We start from the raw sequence: 14,076 nt of genomic DNA, 5'->3' as shown, positions 1-14,076 counted from the left end.
GAATTTGTGATTCTACATCAATTTAAATCATTTTCGAATAAAAGAAGCCTTTTCGAATTAGGAGACCACCATGGCTGCGCTACTGTCACCAGCTGTCAAATTCCTTCACATGATTCGACAGATTTGTCGGAAAAATGAAACTTCTTCTAGACGGCAAATTATTAACTGGAATTTTAAATAAAATCTTTATTTATTTTTAATCCACTCGTATTTCGTTTGTACTATAATCCTACATCAAGTTATCACATCATGGAATCAGGTATACAAAAAAAGTTGCACAATTTTCTCCGACAACTCAACAAAAAGCTACCGTGTACCCACACCTTCAGAGGTCTTTTCGGACGATACAAAAGGCTTCTCGGCGCTTTCTTCCTTCCTCACTTGTCATGGTTGCTGCGGTCGAACGGAGGAGTCGGACTTTCGCGCTGTTGTGGGAGTACAAATAACATCCGGTGTGCCGAGGGTGGAGGATTTCCATTCTACTAAACCCCAAACGTGCGTGTCCCTTTATTGTTTACGGTTTGTTTTCGCCATTTTGCGTTGCACCATCGTCGAAAACTGCAACAGCAGGCACACGAAATTGCCGAATCGACCACGATAATTGCATCCTGCAGCGTAATTAGAGCAATTTTTCTTCGCGTGTGCTTTCCCAGGTGCAGTGTGTTGTGTAGCATAAAGGGCAACGAAAGTATTCGCTGAAGTTTGCTGGAGTGGGAGAGAACCGCAGCGTCCGTGAAATTCCTCGTGACGCATACAGCGAACAAATACAGCGAGGGATATCTATCTACCCAGCAATACCCGAACACACAAAGCAGAGCGCCGCAACATGAAAATCTGGACCTCAGAACACGTCTTTAAGTAAGTAATCCGCGTACCGAAGAAGTGAAGCAGTCGTAGCAGCATGGTTGTGTGTTCGGTTGCTATGCGAAGAGCTGAGCATAGAAGGCATGTTATGTAAAAGTGATGTACTACCACTTGTGGAGGAAGGCCTTTTTTGACAGTGTGTGTTTGTCTGGAACGTTCTTCCGGGAGGGAACGATTTAGTGTAGCATCAAACGAACCCCAAAATTGCTAAAGTGAAACTATGTTAATTAAGTGAAAATGATACACCGTGAACAGAGAAACCATCCACCGCAGAGCACAATCCGATTGGGCCTTGTTACGAAATGAAGCAAACCAACGAGAAAAAGGTGCGAAGTGGTGTGTGCGTGAGTGTGTATTGGTTCGGCCCATCGCAGACAGCAGTAGCAGCAGCATCGTGTGTAGTGTTGAGAAACGTCAAACGGGGTTTATGGACGAAACAGCTGTCTCTCTAGTGTGGTTGGGTGGTAGTAATCGTGAGGTGGTATTTGTTGTTGCAGTAACAATCGACTTGCGCTTGACTTACTTCTCCTTAAGCTAACCCGCTAAACGCTTGACGGGGTTTTGCCAAGTACAAATCCGTTGGTAAGGAAGTGGGCAAACCGACACAGCTGCAACCTCCATCGCTCGGGGTTCGACGATCTCCGCGTGTTCCGCTTGGCATTTGTTCAATGGCCGGAATTAAGCTAACCTTCACTTTCTCCACCACGCTCGCTCAAGGTGGACCGGTTGCCCATGTAACGAGCATGGGGGTTCATTCAATTGCATAAATGCATGCAAGGCCCGCTTTGATGTACCCTGACGTTGTAGCTTGAAGAATTTTTGATTAATATACCGTGTCCATCGTTTGTCTGTTCGCTCTTTAATTACAGCCATCCGTGGGAGACCGTAGCACAGGCCGCCTGGCGCAAATACCCCAACCCCATCAACACAGCCGTCATCGGTACCGATGTGGTGGAGCGAAGGGTCGTCGACGGAGTCCTGCACACGCATCGGCTGGTCAGCTCCAAATGGTATTTCCCACAGTGGGCACAAAAGGTACGAAGAAGCTTCCAGCAGTATTTTTTCCCCCAATCACACCATTGGTTTACGGGTAAAATCAAGTCAAGGAAGCCAGAAATACCAAGCCGGCCAGGTTGCATAGAGCCGAGGAGGAAAATTTCGAGGCAAAACGCTACACACGCGAAACCATCATCGTTCATCCATCCATCAGCTCGCTCGCTTTACCTGGTTTTTCGCCGCCGAAACGGTCGCGTATATAAATACGCTAATCGTGTACCCTCATGCAGCCGACAGGATGCCGATGCCAGGCAGCTGACCCTCTGGTATCCGGCGTGCTAGTGTTGGTAGCGCTTGCAAAAAAGCCAGCGGAATGCGACTCTAAATTTACTGTCGTTTCACTATCGTCACGAGCACGCGTCATCGTTTCACATGCTGCGGTGACGTTTCTTTTTGCGCCTTCACTCACATTGTTTCACCGTATAGTAGGGCCGAGCCGCGCCGCGCGTGTACTTCAAACAACGCGCACGAGGTAAAAGGGTTTATTTAATTTGTCCCCGACAATGTGTTGCACCGATCGATGTGCGGGTGAGATTCGTCTCGCGTCTCGATTACAGAACATAATTAACTTCGATCTCATTGTTACGCCAAAGTCGGATGCATGTGACCGTTGCATGCACGCAAGGCTCCTTGGTGAGATCGTTGCCAAGCTATGCTTCGCTCACAATGTGCTGTAGTGAGATGCATTTGTTTCACTACCGAATAATGAATCATTTTAGCGAAATCGGAGGGAGCAAAGTACAATAATGATAAGAGAGTTAGGTTATCATCCCACTGGGGAGCTTTGAATGCTGATATCTCCCTTTGCTTCTACGCAACGAATTTCATTATCACTTGGGTAGCGTTTTGTGGCCTCGGTAACAGAGAACCGACTTGCGGAAAAACGGTAGATGCTTTTTTTGCGCTAAATGCTTGCCACTGGGAGATCTGGTGCTATCTGGTGCAAAACGATTATCACCTGCCGATACGCGTGACGCAGAATGCAATGTGTGTATGTGTGCCTAGTGCACGAGCAGCTGATAAGATAACGCACGGCCATAAACGACCTTTGCATGCGCTTTGGCAAGGGATCCTGGGGCAGCTTGAAGCGAGAGGTTTTAAAGGCTTTAGCCAGGCGTTAGTCAGATTTATGCTTAGTTGTGAACCACCTGACCGGGACATCCGTGGTGTTATCAAGGTCTAGCACTTTCTTTCCCTTGTGCTTGAAACGGGGGGGGGGTTTGTTTTGCTTGGTGCGTCAACAAATAGGACGACATATACGCATTAGTAATTCATTGTTTGGACCCGACTTTTAACGACGCACAGTGGATGTGGGATAGCCCCATCGAGGCTCATATGTTATGTTTCCCATTCGATCTACGTCACGCGTTGGGTGTGTATTTTATCGAAGAATTTAATTTGGAGAGTCTTTTTTTCAAAACCCTGGATTGCTACCGGCAAAACGGGGCGTCGAAACAGGCGGCCACACCTAGTTATTACTGGAGCTAAATTTGTTTTGTAAGCGATCCGTTTCTTCCTCTCTAATTGATGCGTAATTTGTTCGTCTAATATTAGGTTATCGAGCAATTTTAATGGGAGGGTTGTTTGGCGTCATTTTCATTTCATGCCGGTCTTTTCGTTATCATTAATGGATGGATGGATGGTTTTTAAACCCCTTCAAATACACGAATGTTCTCTGAATAATCTAATACATTGACTCTCTCTCTCTCTCTCTCTCTCTCTCTCTCTCTCTCTCTCTTCAACACTAATTGCAGCTCATTGGTTCACCGAACGTGTGCTACGCCAGCGAAAAGTCGACCGTCGATCCGAAGGAACGGTTGATGACGCTCAAAACGATCAACCTCACCTTTGGCAGCTTCCTTTCAGTGTACGAAACGCTCAGCTACGTTCCACACCCGACCGACCCGTCGAAAACGTTGCTTAAGCAGGAAGCCACCGTACAGGTGGAGGGAGTCCCGCTAAACCGATACATGGAGGACGTGTTGACGAAAAACATTAGCACAAACGCGGGCAAGGGCCGGCAGGGATTGGAATGGGTAATAGGAAAGCTGAATGCTGAGGTAAGCTACCGGGACGAAGCGTTTGCCGGCGGGTGGAGATTAATCGATTCCCTGCTTCCAGATGAAAGAACTGGCCAACAGTGCGGCAACCAGCACGAACGAAATTCTGACACAGACCAAAAAATCGCTGGACGACATCACGGACCAGGCCCGCAAGAGCATGGACGAGCTGAGTGCAACCGCTCAGAAGATACACATATAGTAACAAACGCTGCAAGGCGGCGGCGGCGGCGGCGGCTACCTCAGTGGCCAGCGGTGGGCCGGTGGACGGTGAACCCCGAACGCCGGACGGCAGTGGCGGTGGTAAAGCCGGTGATGCTGGAGCACCACCACCACCACCAACAATCCAGCCGGGACCATCGTCCCTTCCGACGAAATCATCATCGTTTTTCGGGCAGCAAACAAGCAACAGTTCCTTCACCGTTCCTTCTACCAGCAAAGCAAAGCCGACTGGTGGTGGTGCTGCTGCTTCTGCCAAGAGTGCCAGCAGTACCAGCAGCACGCTGACGAGAGAAAATTCAAGAAAGGCAACAAGAGCAACAAGTGCTTCTACGTCCAGTGCCTCGGCCAAAGCTACTGCGCCCGCCTCATCCACGTCGAACATAGGGGATGGAAGCTGAGTTCGATGATTCGTCGTTTTAAACGAGCAAGGCGAATCCGCGAAGAAAGGACTGGCATTTATGTATGATTTTGCCACCTTCCCTGCTACTGGTCGTTTGTTTGCTGCCAACACTGATCCATGATAGATTGCGACGCTTCATCCTCTACTATCCATGTCGTCCTATGTGTCCATACTCTCTACCACGCCTGTTTTGTACTGTTCTGTCACACACACATGCACACACCAGCGTTTATCCTTCTTCCCCCGTTTGTCCGGTTCCCCGTTCCTTCCCGATTCAGTATGCCATTTGTTTGTATTAGTAATTTATATACGCAAATACTGGTGATAAAATAGTGTTACGAAGGTACGAAAAGCGGAAAAGCACGGTTTGTCGCGAAATGATAAAAAGAAAAAAGGAATTAGAATGATGGAAGACTATTAAGTGAACACAATGCACGGAGTAGCGAATGGAGTAATTGGAAGGAAAGAAACGACGAGAGAAACGATGATGATTTCCCGCGGCACACACTGATAACGAGACGGCTGGCCGGCCTGCTTCGGTGTGCCGATGCCTGTGTAAATAATTAGCCTAACTGCGCAAATATGTTATTTTTATCGAGTAAGAGCACATTTGTTGTACGTTGCTAATCAAGAACGCTACACACACACACACACAAACGTTTTTTAAGTGCTTCGGACACGTGTCACGCGGCTTTGCGCTGGGCGACGGAAAAGCGATTGTCAAGTAAACCGTTTCCAAGGTGATCAGAATCATTTCCCCTTTTTTCTTTTTGGCGAGAAAGGCTGCTGTGTAGGCGATGACGGTTTAGAGATAATTTAGTGTGCGTTTTAATAGTTTCCTTACTCTCATTGTGTGTGTGTGTGGACGAGCGATCGTTTTTTCTTTCCTTGTAGATGCTTTAAGTTTATATGAATAAATAGGAAATTTTCAAATTTTTGTACACCGATGGAGGGAAAAGGCAAGCGTGCAGTAGAACGATTACGACTACACGAAGCATTATTATGTCGGCGAGACTAGAGCATTATAAAGATGTATTAGTGCGATAATGTGAGAGGATTATTGTTTTTTGGAAATAGAAATCTAAAAAGAAAGGCTTGAAATTATTGTCATTTTTTACCGGTGTAAGACACTAAAAATGATGTAGAAAAGGAGGATGTAATAATCAAATCTGCTGCGAAGAAGCTCGGTGTACACACTTTCAAATCACAATAAGTAAGTGACTGCCGCAGTTTAAGTAAATCAATAAACCTGGTTTCGACACACGATGCAATGCGATGGCGTTTCTTTCCATACGCTCGGACCGGGACCGGTACGCGGCTTGCTAGATAAAAATTATTTTTATTTTTTCATCATCATATATTTACAAATGATTTTTTGTTTTTGTTTGGGCTGCTTCATTTTTTGTTGTTGTTTGTAGAGTTCTGAGTTTTGTTTTTGTTGGTTTTCTTTTTGTTCATTAAATTTTTAATATTTTGTTTAAATTTAATTTAAATGTGGCAACAATAAAGAATTAATCATGTTTTTCATTCTCGATTTTCTTTTTTTTGGTTGGGATTTTCTTTTCTCGCTTCTCGCGTTTTTCGTTTTCATGCTCATATCAATTATATTACTTTTGCGTTTGGAAAATTGTGTGTGTGTGTGTGTGTGAGTTGTATTGTTGTATTTTTCCATTTTCATCATTGTATTTGTGTGTCAAGATAAATGTGTACCGGTGTGTATGTGTGTACGAGTCAATTTTTTTCTATTTCCGTTTCCGTTTTTGTTGATCTGCTTTGTTGCTTTGCTTTTGCGTTAAAGTTATGTTGTAAGTCAGCTCGCTTTTGTTTTGCATAAAGATCATGTTGAAATCTCGCGCGCGTGTGTGTGTTTTTTTTTCGTTTTTCTTTTTTCATTTTTCTCGTTCTTCGTTCTTTAGGTCTAACTATTGGGATTCACTTTTCTTTTTCTTTTGGTTTTGTGTTTTAGATTTGTTTTACATTTTGCTTTAGTTCTTCAATCATGACTCCAGCCACGGTGCACAATAACTTGAGTTGAGTTTTTTGCTGTCTTTTTTCTTCTTCTTTAACTCCTTTTTTTGTTTTTCCCTTTTTTTTATTTGTTCGACTAAATGATGCCCACGCTTGCCTTAAAAGCGAATCGAGTTGTTTCTGAATTAAAGGACCCGTAACCAATTTCTCCAACATTCCTTCCTCCTATCCTCCTATAGAGCCACTTTGCGCTTGTGTGTATGTGTGTATGTGAGTGTGTGTGAGTGTATTCTCGAGCACGTGATTGGTGATGGAGAGAAACGTTAGCATTTCGAAATGGAAAATGACTCTCACCTGCTGAAAAGGAAAATCATTCTGCAATGCGTTTTGCTTTTTTTTGTTTGTTTGTGTATTATAATAGCGAGTATAATTGTTATCGAAGGAGGAAAAGGGGTACATAAATAACGTTCGATACTAGCAGCTGGCTCCTGCTGTTCAACTTTACAAACTTCAACCGATCGAACTGCACCGAGGAGTTCCACCGTTTCAAATATTCAAACCCAAATTATTTAACAGTTACACAGTTAGCTATAATTTTTTTTTTGTCTTATAAACTCGAATTAAACTTAGTTCGACCGTGGGTGGGCAAAAAAAAAACAACCAAACAAACGCGATCTCTTCCTTCTGCGGAGGAGCAGGCGGGGATCCTTTGGAAGAGTTGTCGGAAAACCCATAACCCTGGTAATAGTAGTAACATTCAATAGACTCGCTCCAAATAACCGTACGTATGACTAATATCGGGCGTCAAAGTAGTAGTAGTAGTAGTAGTAGTAGTAGTGGTAAGTCCCTTGGCAGTAGCTCAATGTAGGTAAAAACTTCCTTGTGTTCAAGAAGAAGAGTAGTAGATCGGCTCGATCGTCGTGTGCTAATGTCTGCCTGCTTCGCGATCATATGTACACGCATTCTTCTTCACTGAGTGTCTGTGTGTGTGTGTGTGTGTTTTTGTCAGTGTGGATCGTGGCTCCTCACTATAGGCTTCCAGAGGCTTCCTATATGCAGCAGTGACTTTAACCTTTTCTTGGTTTGTGTTAAGTTTATTCTCTCCTTTTTGCTTTGCTTATTAATTTTTGAAGAATACTCGAAGAAATAAGAGGAAAACTGCAACATTCTCGTGTTTCTGTGTGTGTGTTTTTTTGTGTGTTTTTTCACCTTGTTTTCCTTTTTTTACAAGTTTTGTTTACACCTTTTGTTTCACTCTTCTGTTAGCGTTTTTCTTGTCCGTCTGTGTGTTTCTTAACTCATTCTTCTAATCTCACTTATTTCTTCATGATTCATTTATCGCTCTGTCTCTCTCTCTTTCTTTTATTCCTTTCTTTTTCTTCTGCTCTGCTACTAACTGTTTTGTTCATTTCGCTAGAACGAATGCGGGTAAAACTTTTGGGAAAGAATAGCTTTTTTTTACTTAGTTTTTTGTTTTTGTTTCTATATTACAGCTCTTGAGTGCGTGTGTGCGTGTGTGTTTTTAACGATTTTCACACACGCACACACACCCACGTACGATCGCGTCCCGTGTTTTTTTTTTTTGTGGCGCTTAGGTTTAATATGCGTTCAACTTTACACAGCTCTTTAGCTTTCCTTCTGCTTTTTTTTTTTTGTTTTAATCTTTTGTTTTTGTTTTATTTTTCCATTTCATTTATATCAGTGCAAGGCAATTGGTATATAGCAAATATATTTTTTTTGTTTTGTTCTTTCTCTCCTCTCTCTCTCTTGTCTCCTCTTTCTTTTTTCTCCTTCTTTTTGTTCTGTTTTTGCTTTAACGATTCAAGGGTTTTGCATTTGCATTCACTCCACTTACGCGATAAAGGTATAATATCCATTAGGGTTGGACTTTTTTCTCTTTTCTTTCCGTTTTCTTTTGCTTTGTATTTAGATTGGTTTAGCTTTTTACAAGTAGAGAGTTTTTGGGTTTTTTTTCTTTCTTCTCTTTCCAGTTTTCCTTTCGCTCTGAGTACCACACGTTGCCCTCTTCGCGAGAAAGAGATTGAGTGCTACAATGTTTTCTACGCTGCTTTTTTTGTTTTGTTTTCTGTTTGCATTAAAGTACTCTGATAATAGTATTTTTAATAATCACAATTCGGCAAACATCTTTCGCTTTCTTTTTCTCTCTCTCTCTCTTCTGCGTTGCCGCGAGGAAGTTCGTTCTGCGCGTCGGGGAAGAGTACTGCAAATGTTTCATTACAATTTTCTCACCTTTCTTTTCTACTTTCGTGCTCCTTGCTTCATGTTCTTTTTGTTTAGTCAACCCCCCCCCCCCTCGCATTGCCTGTTCCATCGTGTGTTTCGGTGTGTTGTTGTTTGTTAGTGATTTTCACAACTCTAGTGTGCTTTGTAGGATGCTGAAGCTCCGTATTTCAACACAATTGGTCGCAACGCACGCCAGTGGTGCAACGGAAGAGTGGGAAGAGCAGAAAGTGACTCTTGGCTGGACTCACCTCAGCAAGAATGTTTCTTGTGGAAGAAGGTGTTAAGGGTTGATGTTCCTTTCTGTTTACTTTTCTGTACTTGTGTGTGGCGATGGTTGTGCGAGCTAGGGAGCGAGAGTAGATTTGTTTATTATGTTTTGTTTTCTTGTTTTTGTTTGTTCAAGTCGAAACCATAGCTTCTCAGGTATTCTGTGCCCGATCCCTTTCTACTTCTTTTCATACTTTCCTACTTTTGCAGTTCCAACTTCCAACAGTACGTGTTCCTCTTACTCAGTTTTGTATTACATTTTCCACCAGTTTTTTTTTTTTTTTGAGAGTTCCCATTCACTCTCCGTGCTTTAGTCGCTTAGTAGTCAACACGTTCTACACCACCGTAATCCGAATACTTCCCGCTTTGTTTTCCGGACCCTCGTGCTTCCTCTTCTGTTGCTGCTGTTCCGGCTACCAGGAAAAAAGCGCCTACAACTAATCAATCAACGATCGAGAAAAAGGTAGGGGGAAAAAACCTAGACCCAAGAAGAAGTCAAGCTCTGCATGATTTTTTGGTTGGTTTGTTTTGTTTAGTCAATGGAATATGTTATTGTGTTTTTTGCTTTGTTTCTCTTTTTTATCTAGCTTTTTTATGTATTTTTTTTGTTCGTTTTGTTTTGTTTTTCTTTGTTTAAAGAATGAAAAAGGAAGAAAAACGCGTACCTATTGGCTGGCTCACGGCACGGGTCAATCAATCAACCGCTGTGAATACCGGGCCATACCGGGGTTTGGAGTCCAATATTTTACAAAAAAGATTGCCCCGCTCTTTACCCTTCTCGCAATTCGTATTATATGTGTATATAAATTCGACTTAAGCAATGTTTTTTTTTGTTGTTTTGTGTTTTTTTTTTCGTGTGTGTGTTGTTTTGTTTTTTTTTCTGCTTCAAATATTGTTTTTTTTTCAATGCATCGATTCAATTTGCTGCTTAACATACGCAAGTTAATAATATGTTTGTTACGATTGTTCGCTTTTTTTTGGTTGTTTTGTTTTCTTTTTTGCTGCTGGGTAAGGTTTTCTTCGCTTTCTTTACAAAATGAGAATTCACGTTCGTGCCAGAGCAAGCGTGCATGTGTGTGTTTTGTGTGTTTTTTTAGTAAAATGGTGTGCAGAGACATAACGATGGGAAAGAATCCCACAAAAAAAATCAAAATTTTGTTAGAAATAAAGCAAAACTCCAAAGCCAATATCTCTGCACACGCTTTTACCTTAGCTTTTCCGGCACGTGTCCAAACAAGGTGTGTCTTTGTATCGTTTGTGTCATCGCCTGTGTGTGTTACTTATCAGAGTTTTCTTCTCTTACACGCTTTTTCTCCTTCTTTTGTTAATTTTAACATTTCTTTTTTATCGTCTCCCGATAAACCTTTACAATTTACCTAAAGTTAAATTTAAAGCTTTTCTCATACACACTACTGCAAGATTAACCGTTGGGCCCTGGAAAGAACTGCCAAATGGAGCTTTTTAAAAAAAAATAAAAAAAGGTTTTTTCAAAAGTCACATGAGGATGAGAATTTCTTATAAAAAGAAGAGAAAAATTAATGTCTTGAAGCATGTTTTTTCTCTAGTTTTGTTTGATAAGATCTTTCGCTTTATCATTTCACTGGTATGTCCTTGTTTTCGGTAGAGGTGTTTCCTCAGGATGATTTCACTTCCAGTCACATTTTTGGCACAATCAAACGTCACACTATTGCGGAGTGTTAATTTTTTGTTGCAAATAAAAAGCAGGAAAAACGATCCAAAAGTCCCCACTGGCATGTTCCTTCGGCGGCCATCGATTTCTTTGTGTGTTTGTGTGTATGTGTAATCCCACTCACTAAGCCAAATAATGTTCTAGTACTTGCGTAAGCGACCAATCCACCATCCATCATGTCGTCCTTGCCATCCTTTCGCTTCTCTTATCGACGACTATAGAGGTGTCTGAGTAAAGTCTGAGTGGAGAGTGAGTGGTTTTTTTTTTGGGGGGATGGTTTTACTTCTTCTTGTCCTCTTCAAATTAGCCTATATTACATTTTACGCCTCCTCGCCTAACCTCCACTAAACGCTAAACGCCTCCTCGTAATCTCCACTAAACGCTAAACGCCTGTCACTCTCGCTCGCTTTATACACGTAGCTGTTCCTCATCTAGGGCACTGAGCACTTGCCATCCAATCCCCGAGGCCGGCTGCCGAGTTGAGGGCGGCAGCGGCAGCAGCAGCAGGAAGGGCGAGCATTCCAAAGAGGGACCGAGAGGGCGAGTGGGATGCAGGTGGAGAAGAGGGGAGGGGGGAGGGAAGGAGGATGTGGAGAGGACTTAAAAGAGGATGCAACTAGACGGTAAAATAAAAGATCGCTTCGCTTCAGCTACGCGCGAGGTACTGAACACTGAACTGATAGGAGTTCTGCTACGGCTACTGGTTGTGGTGCGTAGCGCTAGACAAGAAGGCAAGCAACTAGACAGGAAGGACAGAAGAACGAGAAGAAGAAGAAGAAGAACGGGGATCTAGGCCATCTAGAAAAACTCGGACAGGATAAGATCTAGAAAAAGTAAGACGGTAAGGGGTAAAAAGTTGTTTGAAAGAGACAGTTAAAGAGCGAGAGAGAGAGAGAGAAATACTTATAAAATGGATGGAAAAAAGGAAGAACTAATAAAAGAAATAGAAAACGAGTCTTTAATTTAAAAATAGCAACAAAATACATCCGAAAAGTGCGAAAGAAAATCAAAACACTTACTAATCAAGCACCACTAAAGTACGAACCAAAAACCGAAAGGAAGTACACACAAACGCTAATCAAAAGAGATCACACACACACACCCACTATACATTTGTGCAAATAAAACGGTCGTGTGGGGGAATAGTCAAACGATAGAGGGAGTTCTCCCAGAAAACCAACAGCCTTGCTCTCAGTAGTGGATTGGTTGGCCGCTTCTGTCCAATCGTTCGTGCCTGTTCGTGCCTCGACCAAGAAGCATTCAGCACTCAGTTGCAAACGTCTACCGTACTCTGCCTTAACGTATTATTAGCTATATAGGAATTCGGATCAGGATGACTCGCACGACGCGTGTCATCGTGTGTGGTTGCGTAAGCGGGCATTTGCGATTTGTTGGGCTGGCGGGTGTTCCAGTGTCCTTGGTCCTTGCTACATGGGCGTTTGTGAGTGCGTGTGTCTGTCTGTGGTGTGTGTTTGGCATTGTGCGTGAGCTGAGAGTAGGTGTTAAGAATGTGTGTGTGTGTGTGTTGGAGTCAATGTCAAACGGAAGTCTTTTGTTTCAGGTTGGTGATCGGAAGTCGTCTAGGTCGCACAGGAAGATCGTAGGAGTGATAGCGAACCGACTAAGGAAATCTTTCTGGGTGTGTTTCTGTAACGTGTGCCTGTGAGTGTTCGTGTGGTGGTGTATCTTTGTACGCCCGAGACCGTGCGACGCTCCCAATCGGTAGGGGGAGGTCTGGTGCTCAGTAGAACTCATCGTACTCGAACCCGTCGTCCTCGTCGCTGTCCGGTACGAGCTTCTCCTCGTCCAGCGCTTCCGCCACATCGTCCGGTTCCGGTTCCTCCTCGACGGTGCGGCCCCGGACCAGCACGCGCGGAGGACTCACCGGACCCGGCCCGTCCGCATCGCCATCATCCTGATCCCATCCCTATATCCACGATTCCTACATGGCGTTCAGTACCCTTCTATTGTTACCGCCGCCACGGTGCGGACTGTAATCGTCCCGGTCCCGGTCCCGGTCGGGCATGCCGCGCCGCACCGTCTGGGAGGTGGGTGCGGCGACGAGCTGCCGCGGCCCACCCTGCACCGCGTACCCCCGGTTCAGCTCCCGCTCTCGCTCCCTCTCGCGTATTAGCTCGCCGTGGTCAAGGATGTCGCTGCTGAGTGTGTGCTGTGCTCGGGCGTGCGGTGCACTACTACTACTACTGCTGCTCGCCCCCAGCCCCAGCCCCATTCCGCCGCGGTCCCGCATCCCCGACCCCGACACCGGATCTCTCAGGTCGCGCATGTCCCGGCTGTCGCCCCGCACCATCCCGCCGCCCCGATCGCTGCCGCCGCCACCACCACCACCACCGCCTCCACCGCCACCGTAGTCGGCCGGGCCGTAGTTGCGCTCGTTCAGCAGATCGTCATCGTTGATGTCGTAGTGCAGCATGTCGCGTTCCCGGGCGTGCAGCCGTTCCCGGTCCCGCTCGCGGTCACGCTCGATCCGATCCAGCCGGTCCCGGTCGCGGTTGTCGCCGTGCCGGGTCGAGGCCGGCCTTCTACTACCACTACTACTATTACTATTGTGATGATATGATGCACCTAGAACGAACCGGAACCAAGGGGGAACACATGAGAGACACACGGTGAGTGTGAGGGGCGAGCCGAGATTGGAAAAAGGGGGCGGTTTGGGGTTGAAAAGCGTTACAGGGTCACAGCCACCGGGTCACAAGGGGCCTGGTGGCCGATAGCGGACAGTTGTTAGACTTTTCTTAAGAACAACTTAAGAGAAGGTTAATAATGCAAACGTAGCAATAAAATTGAAGCTTGTTAACGAGAGTGCGACTAGAAGAGAAAAACAAGAAGTTATATTTAAAATCGAATACAACACTTTTGTAAGAGAGAGAGAGAGAGAGTCTTAGATAGGAGAGATCGAGTTAATTGGGCGCACTCGTTTCAGGTGCGTTCTTGAGTTGAAAAAAAAGGCTCACAGGAAAGAATTTAAAATTCTCATGCTTAAATATCTAGTTATTAAATAACATAATAAATCGAAATTAAATTAAACACAGTGGATCTTCATGGAGACGCCTGGTACTTCACACACATTTTTTTCTGTATATTCTGTTAGTCAAACAAATAAATTTTAAACCACTCGCTTTACTCACATGTGAGAAACTAATGAGAGCACACAAAGAGAAGAACTCATAAACAAACAATCCAAACCTGGTGATGGGTGCACTCACGATGTGGAGGACCCTAGCAGGTTCTCCATTCTCCAAAGACATTGTGTCCAACAAAGGAAAAAGAACAATCCAACAGTG

General features: G+C 44.3%; 2 protein-coding genes across 12 annotated transcripts in view; one reads left to right on the top strand and one right to left on the bottom strand.

The window, feature by feature from the left end:
• Window positions 1-324: 324 nt before the first annotated feature.
• On the top strand, window positions 325-5,868 carry LOC118517107 (protein slowmo-like). Of its 4 annotated transcripts, none has more exons than XM_036062971.1 (5): window positions 325-495; window positions 654-858; window positions 1,734-1,899; window positions 3,675-3,980; window positions 4,042-5,868. In XM_036062971.1, the coding sequence occupies exons 2-5, from the start codon at window positions 827-829 to the stop codon at window positions 4,180-4,182; spliced, it is 645 nt and encodes a 214-aa protein (XP_035918864.1). In that variant the 5' UTR covers window positions 325-495; window positions 654-826; the 3' UTR covers window positions 4,183-5,868. The 4 variants fall into 4 exon arrangements, with proteins under 4 accessions (XP_035918864.1, XP_035918866.1, XP_035918865.1 ...); XM_036062973.1 differs by having other exon boundaries at window positions 359-495; window positions 660-858; XM_036062972.1 differs by having other exon boundaries at window positions 370-519.
• A 626-nt stretch (window positions 5,869-6,494) lies between these two features.
• The window catches only part of LOC118517105 (voltage-dependent L-type calcium channel subunit beta-1-like), a 33,561-nt gene continuing 25,979 nt past the window's right edge, over window positions 6,495-14,076 (bottom strand). For 7 of the 8 annotated variants that reach the window (XM_036062969.1, XM_036062963.1, XM_036062968.1 and 4 more), the window contains one exon: window positions 6,495-13,357. In XM_036062969.1, coding sequence (XP_035918862.1) covers window positions 12,714-13,357 — 644 coding nt within the window. In that variant the 3' untranslated portion in view covers window positions 6,495-12,713. Of the gene's footprint in view, window positions 13,358-13,978 lie in introns of all 8 variants that reach the window. The other variant, XR_004908261.1, reaches the window with a different exon arrangement.

This window comes from Anopheles stephensi, unplaced genomic scaffold (assembly GCF_013141755.1).
Source record: "Anopheles stephensi strain Indian unplaced genomic scaffold, UCI_ANSTEP_V1.0 ucontig50, whole genome shotgun sequence".
Lineage (NCBI taxonomy): Eukaryota > Metazoa > Arthropoda > Insecta > Diptera > Culicidae > Anopheles > Anopheles stephensi.
Note: the sequence above shows the minus strand (reverse complement) of the source record. Positions and strands in the feature narration are given on the sequence as shown.

Excerpts from the sequence above, each read along its gene's own strand:
- LOC118517107 (XM_036062971.1), top strand. The coding sequence starts at position 827 with ATGAAAATCTGGACCTCAGAACACGTCTTTAA. Across the intron at positions 1,900-3,674 it reads TCCCACAGTGGGCACAAAAG|CTCATTGGTTCACCGAACGT; the intron begins GTACGAAGAAGC and ends CACTAATTGCAG. Across the intron at positions 3,981-4,041 it reads TAGGAAAGCTGAATGCTGAG|ATGAAAGAACTGGCCAACAG; the intron begins GTAAGCTACCGG and ends CCCTGCTTCCAG.